Source organism: Borostomias antarcticus, assembly GCF_949987555.1.
Source record: "Borostomias antarcticus genome assembly, contig: scaffold_224, whole genome shotgun sequence".
NCBI lineage: Eukaryota > Metazoa > Chordata > Actinopteri > Stomiiformes > Stomiidae > Borostomias > Borostomias antarcticus.
The window spans coordinates 30492-50000 of record NW_028176163.1 but is presented as its reverse complement, the minus strand read 5'-3'; the positions used below and the strand labels follow the sequence as shown (position 1 = coordinate 50000).

Genomic DNA, 19509 nt, shown 5'->3' with positions numbered 1-19509 from the left:
TTTCTATCACACATCTTTGACAGCTGTTACACTCATTTCCTTTAGATCCTGGCTGGGGAGAAAGATGCTGATGCTCCAACCAGGATTGTGAGGAAGCCCTACGTTCTCAATCGTAAGGACCAACTCTAATTTAGTGTGTGTGTCTGTGTGCGTGTGTGTGACGTTCTCAATCGTAACGCCCTTTGACAGATTTACTGTGTGTGTCAAGAGACGTTTTCAATTTTGAGGCCTCTCAGATTTTGTATGTTACACATATGATTATAGCTAAACATCCAAGGACTCTTTAACAGTACCGAGACTCACATGAGTTAGTGTGACGAGTGGTACTTTGATTTATTTTTTAAATAAAGCCCTTCGTGTTTAACCAATATCACTGATTATACCTTGTTTGTTTCAATCAGAACTGGAGGCAGAAGCCAACCTTCCAAAGAAGGACACCAAGACCTTATCCACAGACCTGAAGGAGTACGTCCACTACATGGTCAGACAACATGGGGATAACTACAAGGTGAGAGGCGCTGGGCAGCGTTGGCTGGGCTGATGGTGGAGTTGGTGTGCTGCTAGTAGGGCTGGGTTTAAAAAATCGATTCATCGATTCTGAATGAAATGATTCAGAATCGATTCATGAATCCCAAAATTGATCTTTTATTTAATGAATGAATAAATGAAGGAATGAATAGTTCATTAATTCATTCAATGATTCATTCATTCATTCATTTTTGGAAATTAGTATCGATACCCAGCCCTAGTATTTATGTGTTGCATAACTTGGCAGTCATGTAATTAAGGTTACAGCTAAAAAAACAACCAGGTTTTAGTAACACTAACCGAATCGATATTGAATCAAATCGAATTGAATCGAATTGAATCGTGATAATCGAACCTTGTGAATCTGAATCGAATCGATTCTTGAAATTCGACTCGATACCCAGCCCTAGCTGCTAGCTGGTGTACTGGGCTGATGGTAGAGTTAGTGTGCTAGCTGGTGTACTGGGCTGATGGTGGAGTTGGTGTGCTAGTTGGTGTACTGGGCTGATGGTAGAGTTAGTGTGCTAGTTGGTGTACTGGGCTGATGGTAGAGTTAGTGTGCTAGTTGGTGTACTGGGCTGATGGTAGAGTTGGTGTGCTAGCTGGTGTACTGGGCTGATGGTAGAGTTGGTCTAGCTGGTGTACTGGGCTGATGGTAGAGTTAGTGTGCTAGTTGGTGTACTGGGCTGATGGTAGAGTTGGTGTGCTAGCTGGTGTACTGGGCTGATGGTAGAGTTAGTGTGCTAGTTGGTGTACTGGGCTGATGGTAGAGTTGGTGTGCTAGCTGGTGTACTGGGCTGATGGTAGAGTTGGTGTGCTAGCTGGTGTACTGGGCTGATGGTAGAGTTGGTGTGCTAGCTGGTGTACTGGGCTGATGGTAGAGTTGGTCTAGCTGGTGTACTGGGCTGATGGTAGAGTTGGTCTAGCTGGTGTACTGGGCTGATGGTAGAGTTGGTGTGCTAGCTGGTGTACTGGGCTGATGGTAGAGTTAGTGTGCTAGCTGGTGTACTGGGCTGATGGTAGAGTTAGTGTGCTAGCTGGTGTACTGGGCTGATGGTAGAGTTGGTCTAGCTGGTGTACTGGGCTGATGGTAGAGTTAGTGTGTTAGCTGGTGTACTGGGCTGATGGTAGAGTTGGTGTGCTAGCTGGTGTACTGGGCTGATGGTAGAGTTGGTCTAGCTGGTGTACTGGGCTGATGGTAGAGTTAGTGTGCTAGCTGGTGTACTGGGCTGATGGTAGAGTTGGTGTGCTAGCTGGTGTACTGGGCTGATGGTAGAGTTGGTCTAGCGGGTGTACTGGGCTGATGGTAGAGTTGGTGTGCTAGCTGGCGTACTGGGCTGATGGTAGAGTTGGTGTGCTAGCTGGTGTACTGGGCTGATGGTAGAGTTGGTGTGCTAGCTGGTGTACTGGGCTGATGGTAGAGTTGGTCTAGCTGGTGTACTGGGCTGATGGTAGAGTTGGTGTGCTAGCTGGTGTACTGGGCTGATGGTAGAGTTGGTCTAGCTGGTGTACTGGGCTGATGGTAGAGTTAGTGTGCTAGCTGGTGTACTGGGCTGATGGTAGAGTTGGTGTGCTAGCTGGTGTACTGGGCTGATGGTAGAGTTAGTGTGCTAGCTGGTGTACTGGGCTGATGGTAGAGTTAGTGTGCTAGCTGGTGTACTGGGCTGATGGTAGAGTTGGTCTAGCTGGTGTACTGGGCTGATGGTAGAGTTGGTGTGCTAGCTGGTGTACTGGGCTGATGGTAGAGTTAGTGTGCTAGCTGGTGTACTGGGCTGATGGTAGAGTTGGTCTAGCTGGTGTACTGGGCTGATGGTAGAGTTGGTCTAGCTGGTGTACTGGGCTGATGGTAGAGTTGGTCTAGCTGGTGTACTGGGCTGATGGTAGAGTTGGTCTAGCTGGTGTACTGGGCTGATGGTAGAGTTGGTGTGCTAGCTGGTGTACTGGGCTGATGGTAGAGTTAGTGTGCTAGCTGGTGTACTGGGCTGATGGTAGAGTTGGTCTAGCTGGTGTACTGGGCTGATGGTAGAGTTGGTCTAGCTGGTGTACTGGGCTGATGGTAGAGTTGGTGTGCTAGCTGGTGTACTGGGCTGATGGTAGAGTTGGTGTGCTAGCTGGTGTACTGGGCTGATGGTAGAGTTGGTGTGCTAGCTGGTGTACTGGGCTGATGGTAGAGTTGGTCTAGCTGGTGTACTGGGCTGATGGTAGAGTTGGTCTAGCTGGTGTATTGGGCTGATGGTAGAGTTGGTCTAGCTGGTGTACTGGGCTGATGGTAGAGTTGGTCTAGCTGGTGTACTGGGCTGATGGTAGAGTTGGTGTGCTAGCTGGTGTACTGGGCTGATGGTAGAGTTGGTCTAGCTGGTGTACTGGGCTGATGGTAGAGTTAGTGTGCTAGCTGGTGTACTGGGCTGATGGTAGAGTTGGTCTAGCTGGTGTACTGGGCTGATGGTAGAGTTGGTGTGCTAGCTGGTGTACTGGGCTGATGGTAGAGTTAGTGTGCTAGCTGGTGTACTGGGCTGATGGTAGAGTTGGTCTAGCTGGTGTACTGGGCTGATGGTAGAGTTGGTCTAGCTGGTGTACTGGGCTGATGGTAGAGTTGGTGTGCTAGCTGGTGTACTGGGCTGATGGTAGAGTTGGTGTGCTAGCTGGTGTACTGGGCTGATGGTAGAGTTGGTGTGCTAGCTGGTGTACTGGGCTGATGGTAGAGTTAGTGTGCTAGCTGGTGTACTGGGCTGATGGTAGAGTTAGTGTGCTAGCTGGTGTACTGGGCTGATGGTAGAGTTGGTGTGCTAGCTGGTGTACTGGGCTGATGGTAGAGTTAGTGTGCTAGCTGGTGTACTGGGCTGATGGTGAAGTTGGTGTGCTAGCTGGTGTACTGGGCTGATGGTAGTGTTAGTGTGCTAGCTGGTGTACTGGGCTGATGGTAGAGTTGGTGTGCTAGCTGGTGTACTGGGCTGATGGTAGAGTTAGTGTGCTAGCTGGTGTACTGGGCTGATGGTAGAGTTAGTGTGCTAGCTGGTGTACTGGGCTGATGGTAGAGTTAGTGTGCTAGCTGGTGTACTGGGCTGATGGTAGAGTTAGTGTGCTAGCTGGTGTACTGGGCTGATGGTAGAGTTGGTCTAGCTGGTGTACTGGGCTGATGGTAGAGTTAGTGTGCTAGCTGGTGTACTGGGCTGATGGTAGAGTTAGTGTGCTAGCTGGTGTACTGGGCTGATGGTAGAGTTGGTGTGCTAGCTGGTGTACTGGGCTGATGGTAGAGTTGGTCTAGCTGGTGTACTGGGCTGATGGTAGAGTTGGTGTGCTAGCTGGTGTACTGGGCTGATGGTAGAGTTGGTGTGCTAGCTGGTGTACTGGGCTGATGGTAGAGTTGGTCTAGCTGGTGTACTGGGCTGATGGTAGAGTTGGTGTGCTAGCTGGTGTACTGGGCTGATGGTAGAGTTGGTCTAGCTGGTGTACTGGGCTGATGGTAGAGTTGGTGTGCTAGCTGGTGTACTGGGCTGATGGTAGAGTTGGTGTGCTAGCTGGTGTACTGGGCTGATGGTAGAGTTGGTCTAGCTGGTGTACTGGGCTGATGGTAGAGTTGGTGTGCTAGCTGGTGTACTGGGCTGATGGTAGAGTTGGTCTAGCTGGTGTACTGGGCTGATGGTAGAGTTGGTCTAGCTGGTGTACTGGGCTGATGGTAGAGTTGGTGTGCTAGCTGGTGTACTGGGCTGATGGTAGAGTTGGTCTAGCTGGTGTACTGGGCTGATGGTAGAGTTGGTCTAGCTGGTGTACTGGGCTGATGGTAGAGTTGGTCTAGCTGGTGTACTGGGCTGATGGTAGAGTTGGTGTGCTAGCTGGTGTACTGGGCTGATGGTAGAGTTGGTCTAGCTGGTGTACTGGGCTGATGGTAGAGTTGGTGTGCTAGCTGGTGTACTGGGCTGATGGTAGAGTTGGTGTGCTAGCTGGTGTACTGGGCTGATGGTAGAGTTGGTCTAGCTGGTGTACTGGGCTGATGGTAGAGTTAGTGTGCTAGCTGGTGTACTGGGCTGATGGTAGAGTTGGTGTGCTAGCTGGTGTACTGGGCTGATGGTAGAGTTGGTGTGCTAGCTGGTGTACTGGGCTGATGGTAGAGTTGGTCTAGCTGGTGTACTGGGCTGATGGTAGAGTTAGTGTGCTAGCTGGTGTACTGGGCTGATGGTAGAGTTGGTCTAGCTGGTGTACTGGGCTGATGGTAGAGTTGGTGTGCTAGCTGGTGTACTGGGCTGATGGTAGAGTTGGTGTGCTAGCTGGTGTACTGGGCTGATGGTAGAGTTGGTGTGCTAGCTGGTGTACTGGGCTGATGGTAGAGTTGGTCTAGCTGGTGTACTGGGCTGATGGTTGAGTTAGTGTGCTAGCTGGTGTACTGGGCTGATGGTAGAGTTGGTCTAGCTGGTGTACTGGGCTGATGGTAGAGTTGGTGTGCTAGCTGGTGTACTGGGCTGATGGTAGAGTGTGCTAGCTGGTGTACTGGGCTGATGGTAGAGTTGGTCTAGCTGGTGTACTGGGCTGATGGTAGAGTTGGTGTGCTAGCTGGTGTACTGGGCTGATGGTAGAGTTGGTCTAGCTGGTGTACTGGGCTGATGGTAGAGTTGGTGTGCTAGCTGGTGTACTGGGCTGATGGTAGAGTTGGTGTGCTGCTACGTGTGTGTGTGTGTGTGTGTGCGTGTGTGCGTGTGTGAGACGTCCTTTCACATCCTCTCTTTCCCGATGTCCCCCTCCGGTTTCCTAGGCGATGGCCCGGGACGAGAAGAACTACTACCAGGACACGCCCAAGCAGATCAGGAGGAAGGTGGAGGAGTACGAGCGCTGCCACCCGCAGGAGTACCAGGGCTTCATGACCTCCCTGGCCCCGGGCGCCAGGACGAGCTCCACATAGCGAGGACTGTGGGGGGCGGTGGGGGGGTATCCCTCTCATGGGCGGGAGTCACATGGATGTAACCTATGTAACAGAATCTGTGTTACATAATAAGAAGGTCTCTGTGGTTGGAGAGCCGACTCAAATTGTGTAATGACCCAAGTTGTACAGAAGGGGGCGACAAAGTGCATCATGTGGACGACCTTTTATTATTTGTAATACCAGTGTGTTACAAAAATACATTTACACAAATTAAACCCAACACCATAAACCTCTATGAAGACTAAGAGTTACATAAACATGTACGTTTGTGTGCCTCCATCAGTGTATTTACTACTTTTATTTTTTCATTCACAATGTTTGTATAATTTTGACCGTGTCGTTATCAATATCACCTGTCTAGCATGGTCAAAGATGCTGTTCTACCACTGTGCGAAATAAAACAAGCATGGTAGTCTATACATTTGAGTGAGTTAAATGGCATTATGTTTGAACTGTTCTTCTGTTGAGGACCAGCCATTCGGCCGAGTACATTTGCATGGACTCAATGTGGTGCAGTGGGCAGCAGTGCAGAGCCAGAGGAGTGACACATTGAACACCGTATAAACAAACGCCTTGCGTGACAACTGAACCCAACTGTCCACGGTTAAGATAAAAGGAGAAAAACTAAAGTTGAGCATTGTACATTGTGACATGACAGATGAGGAAAACATACATGGTGAATGAAGATTGAGAACAGCACTCCCAAGTTGATATTTTTAATGCCATGAAAGCAAACGTTTCGGGACCACGCCCTTCTTCAGTGCCTGGCAAACAATACAATGACACACTCGATTCTTTTCTAAAATATACACAGTATAATCAAATAGACTGTTTTTTGTGTCGAAACCAATCGTCAAAAGTAAAGCGATGACTCTGAAAAACTAGGAGAACATGCTCGTTCAGCTGACCTACTGTATAGACGTGTCAATCGTTCACAATCTCATTTTGGCAAGCAACAGTGTCCATCTCTCCAGAGGGGTGAGTGTTTGGTGTATATATGAACAGTGTCCATCTCTCCAGAGGGGTGAGTGTTGGGTGTATATATGAACAGTGTCCATCTCTCCAGAGGGGTGAGTGTTGGGTGTATATATGAACAGTGTCCATCTCTCCAGAGGGGTGAGTGTTTGGTGTATATATGAACAGGGAAGAAGGTAGATTTCCTACTAAACTGCGTCAGTAATGTAGCTTTGTTCCAGAAACGCACTAAGCCAAGTCAATAATTCGACATGCCTGATAATGACAACTCAGCAAAACAACTTCCTGCCCAACCAGCCCGTTAGGAAACTTTGCCCTACACGGCTCCAAAACAAGGTCATACACGTATAGATTACCTTTTTTTTTTTTTTGCTCTGAGGCAACTGTTTGGTCAGCATAGCATAGGGCGGTGGACCCCTCAACTCGCTTGTTTCTATAACTGGAGAGGATGATGTGTGGTGGAGGATGGAATATGTAGGGGTGGGATGTCTGCCCACCTCCCTTGTTCTCTGTAAAGCGCATTGTGTTGCCTCTGGGTATGAAATGCGCTATACAAATAAAGCTTTGATTGATGTGAGGTGAGGATGATGTGTGGTGAGGATGATGTGAGGTGAGGTGAGGATGATGTGAGGTGAGGATGATGTGAGGTGAGGATGATGTGAGGTGAGGATGATGTGAGGTGGAGGATGATGTGAGGTGAGGATGATGTGAGGTAAACATGAAGCTTCTAGTAGAACACATGAGGTATGAAGGCAGCTGCAGGACTGAATGTCCACGCCTGCTGTAGAACTGACTGGTCACTGACGAGAGGGAAGATATCATGTAAACTGACGATGCACTCTGGGACATCCTCATGACTTGAGACATCCTCATGACTTGAGACATCCTCATGACTTGAGACATCCTCATGACTTGAGACATCCTCACGACTTGAGACATCCTCATGACTTGAGACATCCTCATGACTTGGATAAAAGCAGAAGCAGGTTACAACATGTCGGGGCCTGATGTCAATACTGAACTGAACACAACCAATAACAAAACAACATCGACTTCTCACAGGGAAACGTTTGCTATTACAGTGCGAGTCCAGTTTACAGCTGGCGGCTAACTCATATACCATAATACCCTCTCCTCTAACTATGTACAAGTCAGTTTAAGAGAATAAAAAGTCACATACAGTACTATTATAAGAGGTCAGTACTATTAAAAGACGTCACATCAGTGGTTACGAACTGGCGAAATACAACTGACAAAATATTAATGCGTCTTTGCTGAACACATTCTACTGTGTTACACCTGGCTGAACACATTCTACTGTGTTACACCTGCCTGAACACATTCTACTGTGTTACACCTGGCTGAACACATTCTACTGTGTTACACCTGGCTGAACACATTCTACTGTGTTACACCTGCCTGAACACACATTCTACTGTGTTACACCTGACTGAACACATTCTACTGTGTAACACCTGGCTGAACACACATTCTACTGTGTTACACCTGTCTGAACACATTCTACTGTGTTACACCTGGCTGAACACACATTCTACTGTGTTACACCTGACTGAACACATTCTACTGTGTAACACCTGGCTGAACACACATTCTACTGTGTTACACCTGCCTGAACACATTCTACTGTGTTACACCTGCCTGAACACATTCTACTGTGTTACACCTGTCTGAACACATTCTACTGTGTTACACCTGACTGAACACACACATTCTACTGTGTTACACCTGCCTGAACACATTCTACTGTGTTACACCTGCCTGAACACATTCTACTGTGTTACACCTGCCTGAACACATTCTACTGTGTTACACCTGTCTGAACACACATTCTACTGTGTTACACCTGCCTGAACACACATTCTACTGTGTTACACCTGACTGAACACACATTCTACTGTGTAACACCTAGCTGAACACGCATTCTACTAAGTAAGTAAGTAAGTAACTTACTTTACTGTAAGACCTGTCTGGGAGAACCAGTTAGCAGGCCTGGCTGTAGTCTCAGTATCACCACTGAGTTCACTGATCAGACGGTCCGTCTGACGACTCCAGACTGAGTTCACTGGTCAGACGGTCTGTCTGATGACTCCAGACTGAGTTCACTGATCAGACGGTCCGTCTGACGACTCCAGACTGAGTTCACTGATCAGACGGTCTGTCTGACGACTCCAGACTGAGTTCACTGATCAGACGGTCTGTCTGACGACTCCAGACTGAGTTCACTGATCAGACGGTCTGTCTGACGACTCCAGACTGAGTTCACTGATCAGACGGTCTGTCTGACGACTCCAGACTGAGTTCACTGATCAGACGGTCTGTCTGTTGACTCCAGACTTGGAGAGGATCCTGACTGAACAGCATGCACCACGACACACACGCATGCATGGGTGAGCACGTAAACACACACACACACACACACACACACAAAACAAGCCTTCACTGGTCCTCAATTAGAGACAGAGGACACACACACGTCCCCATGTCCACCTCTCCAGTCTCCTCCCTCTCTCCTCATGTCCATCCTTCCATTCTTGTCCTTCCCTTTCTCCACCACTCCCCACGTCCTCCTCTCCTCTTTCCGTCTCTCCCCCTCTGTTCTCCTCCTCCTCTCTCCATCCCTCCTCCTCCCCTGCAGGGCAGGAGCGTCAGACGAGCTGGAGGAGCAGCTCCTGGAGGGCCTGGAGGTTGTTGTTGGCTCCTCCCTCGCTCCCCAGCTGGGCGGAGAGCAGGAGCGGCCTCCTCTCCCCCTCCGTGTCCAGGGCCAGGGCCTCGCGCAGCTCCCGCTCACTCAGCGCGCTGGGCTTGTCCTGCCACACACACACACACACACACACACACACACACACACACACACACACACACACACAGAACATTCTGTTATAAAGCTGTATAACTAATACTGTATAACTAATACGTTATGACAGTGTTACAAACATAACTTTTCATGCAATTTGTTCCTGTCTTTCACCACAAGGGCGTCTTTATGTACACAGCATGTCTGGTTCCTATGTGGACGTGTGACAGCCAGGGACACACTGGAAATATGCGTCCTTGAATGATTTCATGTATTGTCCTCCAGAAATGTCTTTTCTCGTTTCCTGAACGAAAATAAATAAATCCCAAGACGTAAGGCCGCAAATATGGAGCTGTAGATACCCCCCCCCCCCCGCCCCCACATACACAGAGAACAGCAGGGCTGTCAATCACCTTTTTGTTGGCCACGACAACCACGGGCAGGTGGGCATTGGCCCTCAAGAGGCAATGCAGCTCTGCCTTAGCCAATGGGAGACGGCGCCTGTCGGAGGAGTCCACCACGTACACCAGTATGTGCGTCTTCCTCAGGTACTCTGACCAATAGCGCCTCAGGTCCTCACCACCACCTACTGGGGGCCGAGGAAGAGAACGAAGAACAAGTCAGAGACGTCCTTCCTTCTTCTTCTGCTCTCTGCTACGAGCTACAGTCTCCCTACGCCTCCTTCTTCTTCTGCTCTCTGCTACGAGCTACAGTCTCCCTACGCTTCCTTCTTCTTCTGCTCTCTGCTACGAGCTACAGTCTCCCTACGCTTCCTTCTTCTTCTGCTCTCTGCTACGAGCTACAGTCTCCCTACGCTTCCTTCTTCTTCTGCTCTCTGCTACGAGCTACAGTCTCCCTACGCTTCCTTCTTCTTCTGCTCTCTGCTACGAGCTACAGTCTCCCTACGCCTCCTTCTTCTTCTGCTCTCTGCTACGAGCTACAGTCTCCCTACGCTTCCTTCTTCTTCTGCTCTCTGCTACGAGCTACAGTCTCCCTACGCTTCCTTCTTCTTCTGCTCTTTGCTACGAGCTACAGTCTCCCTACGCTTCCTTCTTCTTCTGCTCTTTGCTACGAGCTGAGCACACGCCTCATTACCATGGGGTCTTCTTGGAAAATGTTGCTAGGTAACAGGGTAGATGTTAGCAGACTTTTTCGTGCAGTGGCTCGCACTTACTCGATGCATTGATTTGTTCTGGTGATTGATTTGTTCTGGTAATTGATTTGTTCTGGTGATTGATTTGTTCTGGTGATTGATTTGTTCTGGTGATTGATTTGTTCTGGTGATTGATTTGTTCTGGTAATTGATTTGTTCTGGTGATTGATTTGTTCTGGTGATTGATTTGTTCTGGTGATTGATTTGTTCTGGTAATTGATTTGTTCTGGTAATTGATTTGTTCTGGTGATTGATTTGTTCTGGTAATTGATTTGTTCTGGTAATTGATTTGTTCTGGTAATTTTGCGCTTGTCGTGTTATTGAATCAAGCACGGGTCATTGGGGTGAGAGGCAGAGTTGGGGTCATTGGGGTGAGAGGCAGAGTTGGGGTCATTGGGGTGAGAGGCAGAGTTGGGGTCATTGGGGTGAGAGGCAGAGTTGGGGTCATTGGGGTGAGAGGCAGAGTTGGGGTCACTGGGGTGAGAGGGAGAGTTGGGGTCACTGGGGTGAGAGGGAGAGTTGAGGTCATTGGGGTGAGAGGGAGAGTTGGGGTCATTGGGGTGAGAGGCAGAGTTGGGGTCATTGGGGTGAGAGGGAGAGTTGGGGTCATTGGGGTGAGAGGGAGAGTTGGGGTCATTGGGGTGAGAGGCAGAGTTGGGGTCACTGGGGTGAGAGGGAGAGTTGGGGTCACTGGGGTGAGAGGCAGAGTTGGGGTCACTGGGGTGAGAGGAAGAGTTGGGGTCACTGGGGTGAGAGGAAGAGTTGGGGTCATTGGGGTGAGAGGCAGAGTTGAGGTCATTGGGGTGAGAGGCAGAGTTGGGGTCACTGGGGTGAGAGGGAGAGTTGGGGTCATTGGGGTGAGAGGCAGAGGGCGAAACTGATAGCTTATTATTAGACTTGTTGTGCCCCATTTGGATTGGATTGGATTAGACTGTCTGCAGCGTGTGCCCACATATGCTGTCTGACAGTGAGTCTGATTGACCGGCTGGGCTGAAACGCTCTGCCAGCCAGTCTGCTGAGGTCTGCTGTGGCGCCGTCTGGGTCTGTGTGCCTGTACTGTTCTGGGTCTGTAGTTATGTCTGAGTGTGTAGTTATGTGTGTAGTTATGTCTGAGTGTGTAGTTATGTGTGAGTGTGTCGTTGTGTCTGAGTGTGTAGTTGTGTCTGAGTGTGTAGTTATGTGTGTAGTTATGTCTGGGTGTGTAGTTGTGTGTGAGTGTGTAGTTATGTCTGAGTGTGTAGTTATGTCTGAGTGTGTAGTTATGTCTGGGTGTGTAGTTATGTCTGGGTGTGTAGTTATGTCTGGGTGTGTAGTTATGTGTGAGTGTGTAGTTATGTGTGTAGTTATGTCTGAGTGTGTAGTTATGTCTGGGTGTGTAGTTGTGTCTGAGTGTGTAGTTATGTGTGAGTGTGTAGTTATGTGTGAGTGTGTAGTTATGTCTGGGTGTGTAGTTATGTCTGGGTGTGTAGTTATGTCTGAGTGTGTAGTTATGTGTGAGTGTGTAGTTATGTCTGAGTGTGTAGTTATGTCTGGGTGCAGGGCCGGACTGGCCATGTGGCGTACCGGGCAAATGCCCGGTGGGCCGGACCTACTTGTGGGCCGATCTAAAAAAACGAGCTAACGAACGGCCCATAGAGCAGGGACAGCGGCCCATTGGTCCATTTTCTATACTGACACTGGGCTGGCCCAATCATATGTAGGCCCCACCCCTCCCTCTGTTAGTTTCAGGTGTCATTTGCGTGGGCCGCTAGAGAGCCTCAGCAGCACCCCCCCCCCCCCCCCCCCCGTCAACAAATCGCGCAGCAGCAACCCCCCCCCCCGTCAACAAATCGCGCAGTAGCACCCCCCCCCCCCCCCCCCCGGTCAACAAGACGAAACTGAAGGTGTTCCATTTCAAGCGTCGGCTCGGCTAGTGGGCCGACTGGGGCTACATTTCCCGGTAGGAAATATTCACCCAGTCCAGTCCTGTGGGCCGGTCTGGGCCAAGATGCCAGGGCTGAATTTTTGTCCCAGTCCGTCCCTGTCTGGGTGTGTAGTTATGTCTGGGTGTGTAGTTATGTGTGAGTGTGTAGTTATGTGTGAGTGTGTAGTTATGTCTGGGTGTGTAGTTATGTGTGTAGTTATGTCTGGGTGTGTAGTTATGTGTGTAGTTATGTCTGGGTGTGTAGTTATGTCTGGGTGTGTAGTTATGTCTGAGTGTGTAGTTATGTGTGAGTGTGTAGTTATGTCTGAGTGTGTAGTTATGTGTGAGTGTGTAGTTATGTGTGAGTGTGTAGTTATGTCTGGGTGTGTAGTTGTGTCTGAGTGTGTAGTTATGTCTGAGTGTGTAGTTATGTGTGAGTGTGTAGTTATGTGTGAGTGTGTAGTTATGTCTGAGTGTGTAGTTATGTCTGGGTGTGTAGTTGTGTCTGGGTCTGTGTAGTTATGTGTGAGTGTGTAGTTATGTCTGAGTGTGTAGTTATGTCTGAGTGTGTAGTTATGTGTGAGTGTGTATTTATGTCTGAGTGTGTAGTTGTGTCTGGGTGTGTAGTTATGTCTGGGTGTGTGTAGTTGTGTCTGCGTGTGTAGTTATGTCTGAGTGTGTAGTTATGTGTGTAGTTATGTCTGGGTGTGTAGTTGTGTCTGGGTGTGTAGTTATGTCTGGGTGTGTAGTTGTGTCTGGGTGTGTGTAGTTGTGTCTGAGTGTGTAGTTGTGTCTGAGTGTGTAGTTATGTCTGGGTGTGTAGTTATGTCTGGGTGTGTAGTTGTGTCTGGGTGTGTAGTTGTGTCTGGGTGTGTGTAGTTGTGTCTGAGTGTGTAGTTGTGTCTGAGTGTGTAGTTATGTCTGGGTGTGTAGTTGTGTGTGAGTGTGTAGTTATGTCTGAGTGTGTAGTTATGTGTGTAGTTATGTGTGAGTGTGTAGTTATGTGTGAGTGTGTAGTTATGTCTGAGTGTGTAGTTATGTGTGTAGTTATGTCTGGGTGTGTAGTTGTGTCTGGGTGTGTGTAGTTATGTGTGGGTGTGTAGTTGTGTCTGGGTGTGTGTGTGAGGGTGAACTGTTTAGGTTCTGTAACTGGGGGAGATCCCTGATCTGACATATCAACATATGTGCAGAATAACACAGTTCTCCCTCTTTAAATAAAGGATTGACAATGCTCACACCTATCCTAGTCCTGTTAGATCAGAGATCACCTCAAGGAAACAAAATGAAGGGTTTGTTTTTAGAGAAGGGGGATCTGAAACGCTAGAGGATGGGCTGTCTGGTCGTTTGAGATCAGAGAACCTCGAGGAAGAGAACGAAGGAGGGGTACATTTTCAGAGAATCCAAACAGGAACACTAAAAAAGTTACTTGTAGTAATCCTGTCACCTCTATCATTGTAAGAGATCAGATACTACATCAAGGGAGAGAGGAAGGAAGAGTGTAGGAGTTAGGAAAGAGGAGGAACAAAAGGGTGCATGGTTAGAGTGTCCAGACGGAGTCTTACTCTCCAGGAAGTCTAGCTGGCAGGCGGGGGCCGCGAGGCTGACGAAGTTGAAGCCCCTGGTGGGTCGGCAGGGCCCCCCAGGTCTGGCCGGGGCGCCGGGGGGGGTGAGGCCCCGCAGCAGGCTGCTCTTCCCCGCTCCGTCTAGACCCAGGACCAGGACCTGCCGCTTCCCACGGTCCTCCTCCTCCTGCTCCAATACACGCACACACACGCACACACACACACACACGCGCACACACACACACACACGCGCACACACACACGCACACTCACACGCGCGCGCACACTCACACACACGCACGCACACACACACACACACACAGTTTTGAAATGAAATGCAGCAGAACTCATTTTTTGGTCCGTGGCTGGAAGCCAGTGCACCTAGTATAGCATTTGTCGGGTTATAACTCCCTCCCGACAATGTTGGCACCACAAGAGGCAGTAGTCCCAGCACATCAAAATCAAGGACACCAAAATCAACCCGCCGATCTCCGCTGCACAAGTAGAGTAGTGGTGAGAGCATTGGACTCCCACCCAGGAGACTGGGGTTCAAGACCCGGTGGGGATGACTTTATGGGACTATACCCCAAACCTCCACATGTTCATCCTTTCACTCCAACCTTTTTATCCCTTACCTAAATTCCACAAGTAGAGTAGTGGTCAGAGCATTGGACTCCCACGCGGGACATTCTCAGAGATTACCGTCTACTTACTTCACCACCTAAAGGGAAGTGCATACAGCAGGTAATGCCTTTTGTCCAGAAACAGAAGTTGAACCGATTACAGCAAAATAGCTAACGCAATGTTTCCTTGCCGCCACACCAGATACAATAAATAATAATACAAATTAGGCTATATAGCCTACTGTATATTAAAGTCTTAAATTAAAAACCCTAAACTTTCTGTTTCTGCTAAAATTTCTGCCTAGAATCGCTTTCAAAACCATGACAATGTCGTGCACGCATTTGTATTTTCAACAATAGCTTGGCCCGCGCGCTCTGTGAACGCTGCTTTCTGTGCTCAACTCAAAAGACTGCGCATGAAGGGATGTTTTCTTTAGCGAGCCTATTACAAAATAATGTAGGCTAGTGTTTAGTGTTTGAATTGGACCAAAATGTGCTGGTAGGCTACCTAGTCTACTCCTCACTAGCATAGCAGTTTAAATACATTAATGATTGTAATAAGTGGACTCGTATACAGCGTGGATAGAGCTAGATAACGTTCCAAGAAGACAGCTCCTGCCCATCTCTGGCTTATTTGGTCTTATCATCTGGTGTCCTTCTACCGCTGCACCATTGAGAGCGTCGTGACCTAGGGGATGTGTGTGTGGTATGTGACCCCTGACCTAGGGGGTGTGTGTGTGGTACGGGAGGGTCGTGACCTAGGGGATGTGTGTGTGGTACGGGAGGGTCGTGACCTAGGGGATGTGTGTGTGGTACGGGAGGGTCGTGACCTAGGGGATGTGTGTGTGGTATGGGAGGGTCGTGACCTAGGGGATGTGTGTGTGGTACGGGAGGGTCGTGACCTAGGGGGTGTGTGTGTGGTACGGGAGGGTCGTGACCTAGGGGGTGTGTGTGTGGTATGTGACCCCTGACCTAGGGGATGTGTGTGTGGTATGGGAGGGTCGTGACCTAGGGGATGTGTGTGGTATGTGACCCCTGACCTAGGGGGTGTGTGTGTGGTACGGGAGGGTCGTGACCTAGGGGATGTGTGTGTGGTACGGGAGGGTCGTGACCTAGGGGATGTGTGTGTGGTACGGGAGGGTCGTGACCTAGGGGATGTGTGTGTGGTACGGGAGGGTCGTGACCTAGGGGATGTGTGTGTGGTATGTGACCCCTGACCTAGGGGATGTGTGTGTGGTATGGGAGGGTCGTGACCTAGGGGATGTGTGTGTGGTACGTGACCCCTGACCTAGGGGGTGTGTGTGTGGTACGGGAGGGTCGTGACCTAGGGGATGTGTGTGTGGTACGGGAGGGTCGTGACCTAGGGGGTGTGTGTGTGGTATGTGACCCCTGACCTAGGGGATGTGTGTGTGGTATGTGACCCCTGACCTAGGGGATGTGTGTGTGGTATGTGACCCCTGACCTAGGGGATGTGTGTGGTACGGGAGGGTCGTGACCTAGGGGGTGTGTGTGTGGTATGTGACCCCTGACCTAGGGGATGTGTGTGTGGTATGTGACCCCTGACCTAGGGGATGTGTGTGTGGTACGGGAGGGTCGTGACCTAGGGGATGTGTGTGTGGTATGGGAGGGTCGTGACCTAGGGGGTGTGTGTGTGGTACGGGAGGGTCGTGACCTAGGGGGTGTGTGTGTGGTATGGGAGGGTCGTGACCTAGGGGATGTGTGTGGTATGGGAGGGTCGTGACCTAGGGGGTGTGTGTGTGGTATGGGAGGGTCGTGACCTAGGGGATGTGTGTGTGGTATGTGACCCCTGACCTAGGGGATGTGTGTGTGGTATGTGACCCCTGACCTAGGGGATGTGTGTGTGGTACGGGAGGGTCGTGACCTAGGGGGTGTGTGTGTGGTACGGGAGGGTCGTGACCTAGGGGATGTGTGTGTGGTACGGGAGGGTCGTGACCTAGGGGATGTGTGTGTGGTACGGGAGGGTCGTGACCTAGGGGATGTGTGTGTGGTACGGGAGGGTCGTGACCTAGGGGATGTGTGTGTGGTACGGGAGGGTCGTGACCTAGGGGATGTGTGTGTGGTATGGGAGGGTCGTGACCTAGGGGATGTGTGTGTGGTATGGGAGGGTCGTGACCTAGGGGATGTGTGCGGGATCTACACCTCCCACTGCCCTAGGAAAGATCACCACCACCCAGCTCCCTGCCATGGAGGATCTACACCTCCCACTGCCCTAGGAAAGATCACCACCACCTCCCTGCCATGGAGGATCTACACCTCCCACTGCCCTAGGAAAGATCACCACCACCCAGCTCCCTGCCATCGAGGATCTACACCTCCCACTGCCCTAGGAAAGATCCCCACCACCTCCCTGCCATCCAGGATCTACTCCTCCCACTGCCCTAGGAAAGATCACCACCACCTCCCTGCCATGGAGGATCTACACCTCCCACTGCCCTAGGAAAGATCACCACCACCCAGCTCCCTGCCATCGAGGATCTACACCTCCCACTGCCCTAGGAAAGATCACCACCACCCAGCTCCCTGCCATCGAGGATCTACACCTCCCACTGCCCTAGGAAAGCCACCAGCATCGTCATGGACCCCACCCATCCCGGCCATCACCTGTTTAACCTCCTGCCATCAGGCAGACGCTACAGAACTGCTAACACACGCACCACGAGGCTGCTGAACAGTTTCTATCCCAGGGCCATCACAACTCTGAACTCGGCACTGAAGAATAAGTCTCAATATACATGCTGCTACTACATACATCTGTGCAATATACTGAACACCCAGTGCAATATCCACTGTGGAACACTCAAGTGCAATAACTATCTACCTGTGCAATGTGCAACATGTAAATATGTAGATATTTAGCTATTCATACTGTATATAGTGTGTGCGTGTGTATATAATGGTGTGAGTGTGAAATATTTCTATTTTATTATCTATCTAGTTTTCTATTTTATATTGGAGACCCTTTAGGTGTGAGTTTTAATTTCGTTGTACTAGCAATGTTACAAAGACAATAAAGGAAATCTTGAATCTTGACAAGACCTATCTTAATTTATCAGACATTATTTCATGTCATTTCAATTCACAGCTATTTCAGTGGCATGACTAGCTTGCGTCCTACCAGTCCTGAACAGAAACAAGCCAGCCACGCACATAAACCAGGCTGGGCCTGGCCTGGTTTCACTAAAACATAGGCTACTGACTAGCCTAAAAAGAAATGTATATGACGATTTCTGGTAGCTCTTTTCAAGGCTTCTCTGCGTCCTGGTCAGTGATTAACAACAGTACAGCCACATACAAACACCATTATCTTCTGATGATCACATGACGTGTTATTCAAGACCTCGCTTTAAGTCAGATTGCTGCACATGTAATCAATAGTCTACATAACATCACATCACACAGGACACACACCCTGCCTCATGATGTTTCCTCAATAGGGGATATTCACAATATGCAGTCCTGCTGTGAACTTATTTTTCCCTATTTCCAGGAATAATATTACAGTATTTATTATGACAATAACAATTAAGTTGAACAACAGCTTTATTAGGAACTTACTGCCTTCGTGTAAATAATAATAATAATTGACGTAATAATAATAATAATAATAATAATAATAATAATAATGTACATAACTATCTAAGCTTAATGTTTTGAAAAACAATAATTACGCTGTAGGTATATCTGATGATTGCCAATGAATGTACCCTATGACAACTTTGTTATTGTCAACACTTGGATGTGTGACACGCAGTTGTCACCTTTATCTTCATCATCACTCGTTGATTTCTAATTAATTGAACCTTTAATCCAAAACTAAATAGTTTTCCTGTCCCCTCTTGAAGACCCGTCTAGACAACACAGGCACGCACGATGGAGAACTTTCAATGCTCGCCACTAAACCCCTGCCTATAGTCACTGAGAGATACCCAAACATTAGGATAAGAAAGAGGTCTCACCTCTCTGATCATGCGGTATTCCCTCTGGGGAGACCATGCTCGCCTTTTGTACAAATAATTCAAGGCGATGAAGAGCGCGGTCCCGATGGCGGTCACCGCGGCGGACAGGGCGATGGAGATGTGGCGGATCAGAACCATCTGGCCCCGCTGGGACACCGGGGGGATGTCCTCTCCACGGTACCGCTACCGAACGCGTCCCGGTGTTGACGGTGCACGCGACTGCGAGTCTTGTTAGTGTTGAGAATAAAGAGACCGGACAGCCGCGCGCCTCCGTGTCCGCTCGGGTTCGAGGCAACCTGACGTCAGAGAGACTGCGGTCCGGGGCTCCAGGCTACAGCAGGGGACACGACAGCATGAGGACAGGAGGACAGGAGGCGGAATAATAAGAGCTGGAGAAAAAGGAGGAAGTTCTTATCCTGGTTGGAGATGCAGAAGTTTGTTTGACAACACCCTGCAAGATAAAAATGCATCCAAGCACACACAGCCCCGAGAGAATATTGCGTAAAACATTGTTTACAACATCAAATAAGCCTATTCTATCCTGCAAATGCTCAAACTGTCCAGGGGAGGGCGTCCTGCACTTGGAAGTTTGTTATGATGGCAAGAGCTCACACAGCAGCATAAAAATCCTTATCAGTCGCAAATGAATTGCTGTAGAGCCTAAACTACTTCTAAAACTCATATTTCTTATTATAATATTCCCACGCTCACATAATAAGGAAAAGATTAGTTTTGTGTGCAACATTGTGTGCGAGAATAAGTGCTGATCAGACACCTGCATGATGTCATCGCGCAGCATCGCGAGAGCAGCAGTCTCGCGAGAGAAGTCGTGGTTCAAACCGGCCGCTGGCCCTTTAAGAGGAAAGGAAACATTGTAACAAACGGTTGTTATCAACTTTATCACGGATTAATCGGAATTTTACAAGAACAATTTCGAGTGGGAAGTCGGGATTAATTGTGTGGAATGGCTGATTTAATTGAATACGAGGGATACTTGTGCTGGCTGGTTAGCATCGTTCTCGCTGGCTAAACATGGTGGCCAGAACATGAAGAGGGCT

General features: G+C 49.2%; 2 protein-coding genes across 2 annotated transcripts in view; one reads left to right on the top strand and one right to left on the bottom strand.

Annotated features, from left to right (window-relative positions):
• Positions 1-5854, top strand: part of nop16 (NOP16 nucleolar protein homolog (yeast)) — a 7555-nt gene extending 1701 nt beyond the window's left edge. Inside the window, exons 3-5 of the mRNA XM_084462666.1 lie at positions 46-112; positions 402-508; positions 5276-5854. Of these exons, the coding sequence (XP_084318792.1) occupies positions 46-112; positions 402-508; positions 5276-5422 (321 nt within the window). The 3' untranslated portion in view covers positions 5423-5854. The remainder of the gene's footprint in view (positions 1-45; positions 113-401; positions 509-5275) is intronic.
• A 3230-nt stretch (positions 5855-9084) lies between these two features.
• On the bottom strand, positions 9085-18589 carry arl10 (ADP-ribosylation factor-like 10; the record flags this gene model as incomplete). Its single annotated transcript, XM_084462667.1, has 4 exons — positions 9085-9246; positions 9647-9822; positions 13852-14038; positions 18452-18589. The coding sequence occupies 4 exons, from the start codon at positions 18587-18589 to the stop codon at positions 9085-9087; spliced, it is 663 nt and encodes a 220-aa protein (XP_084318793.1).
• Positions 18590-19509: the final 920 nt, after the last annotated feature.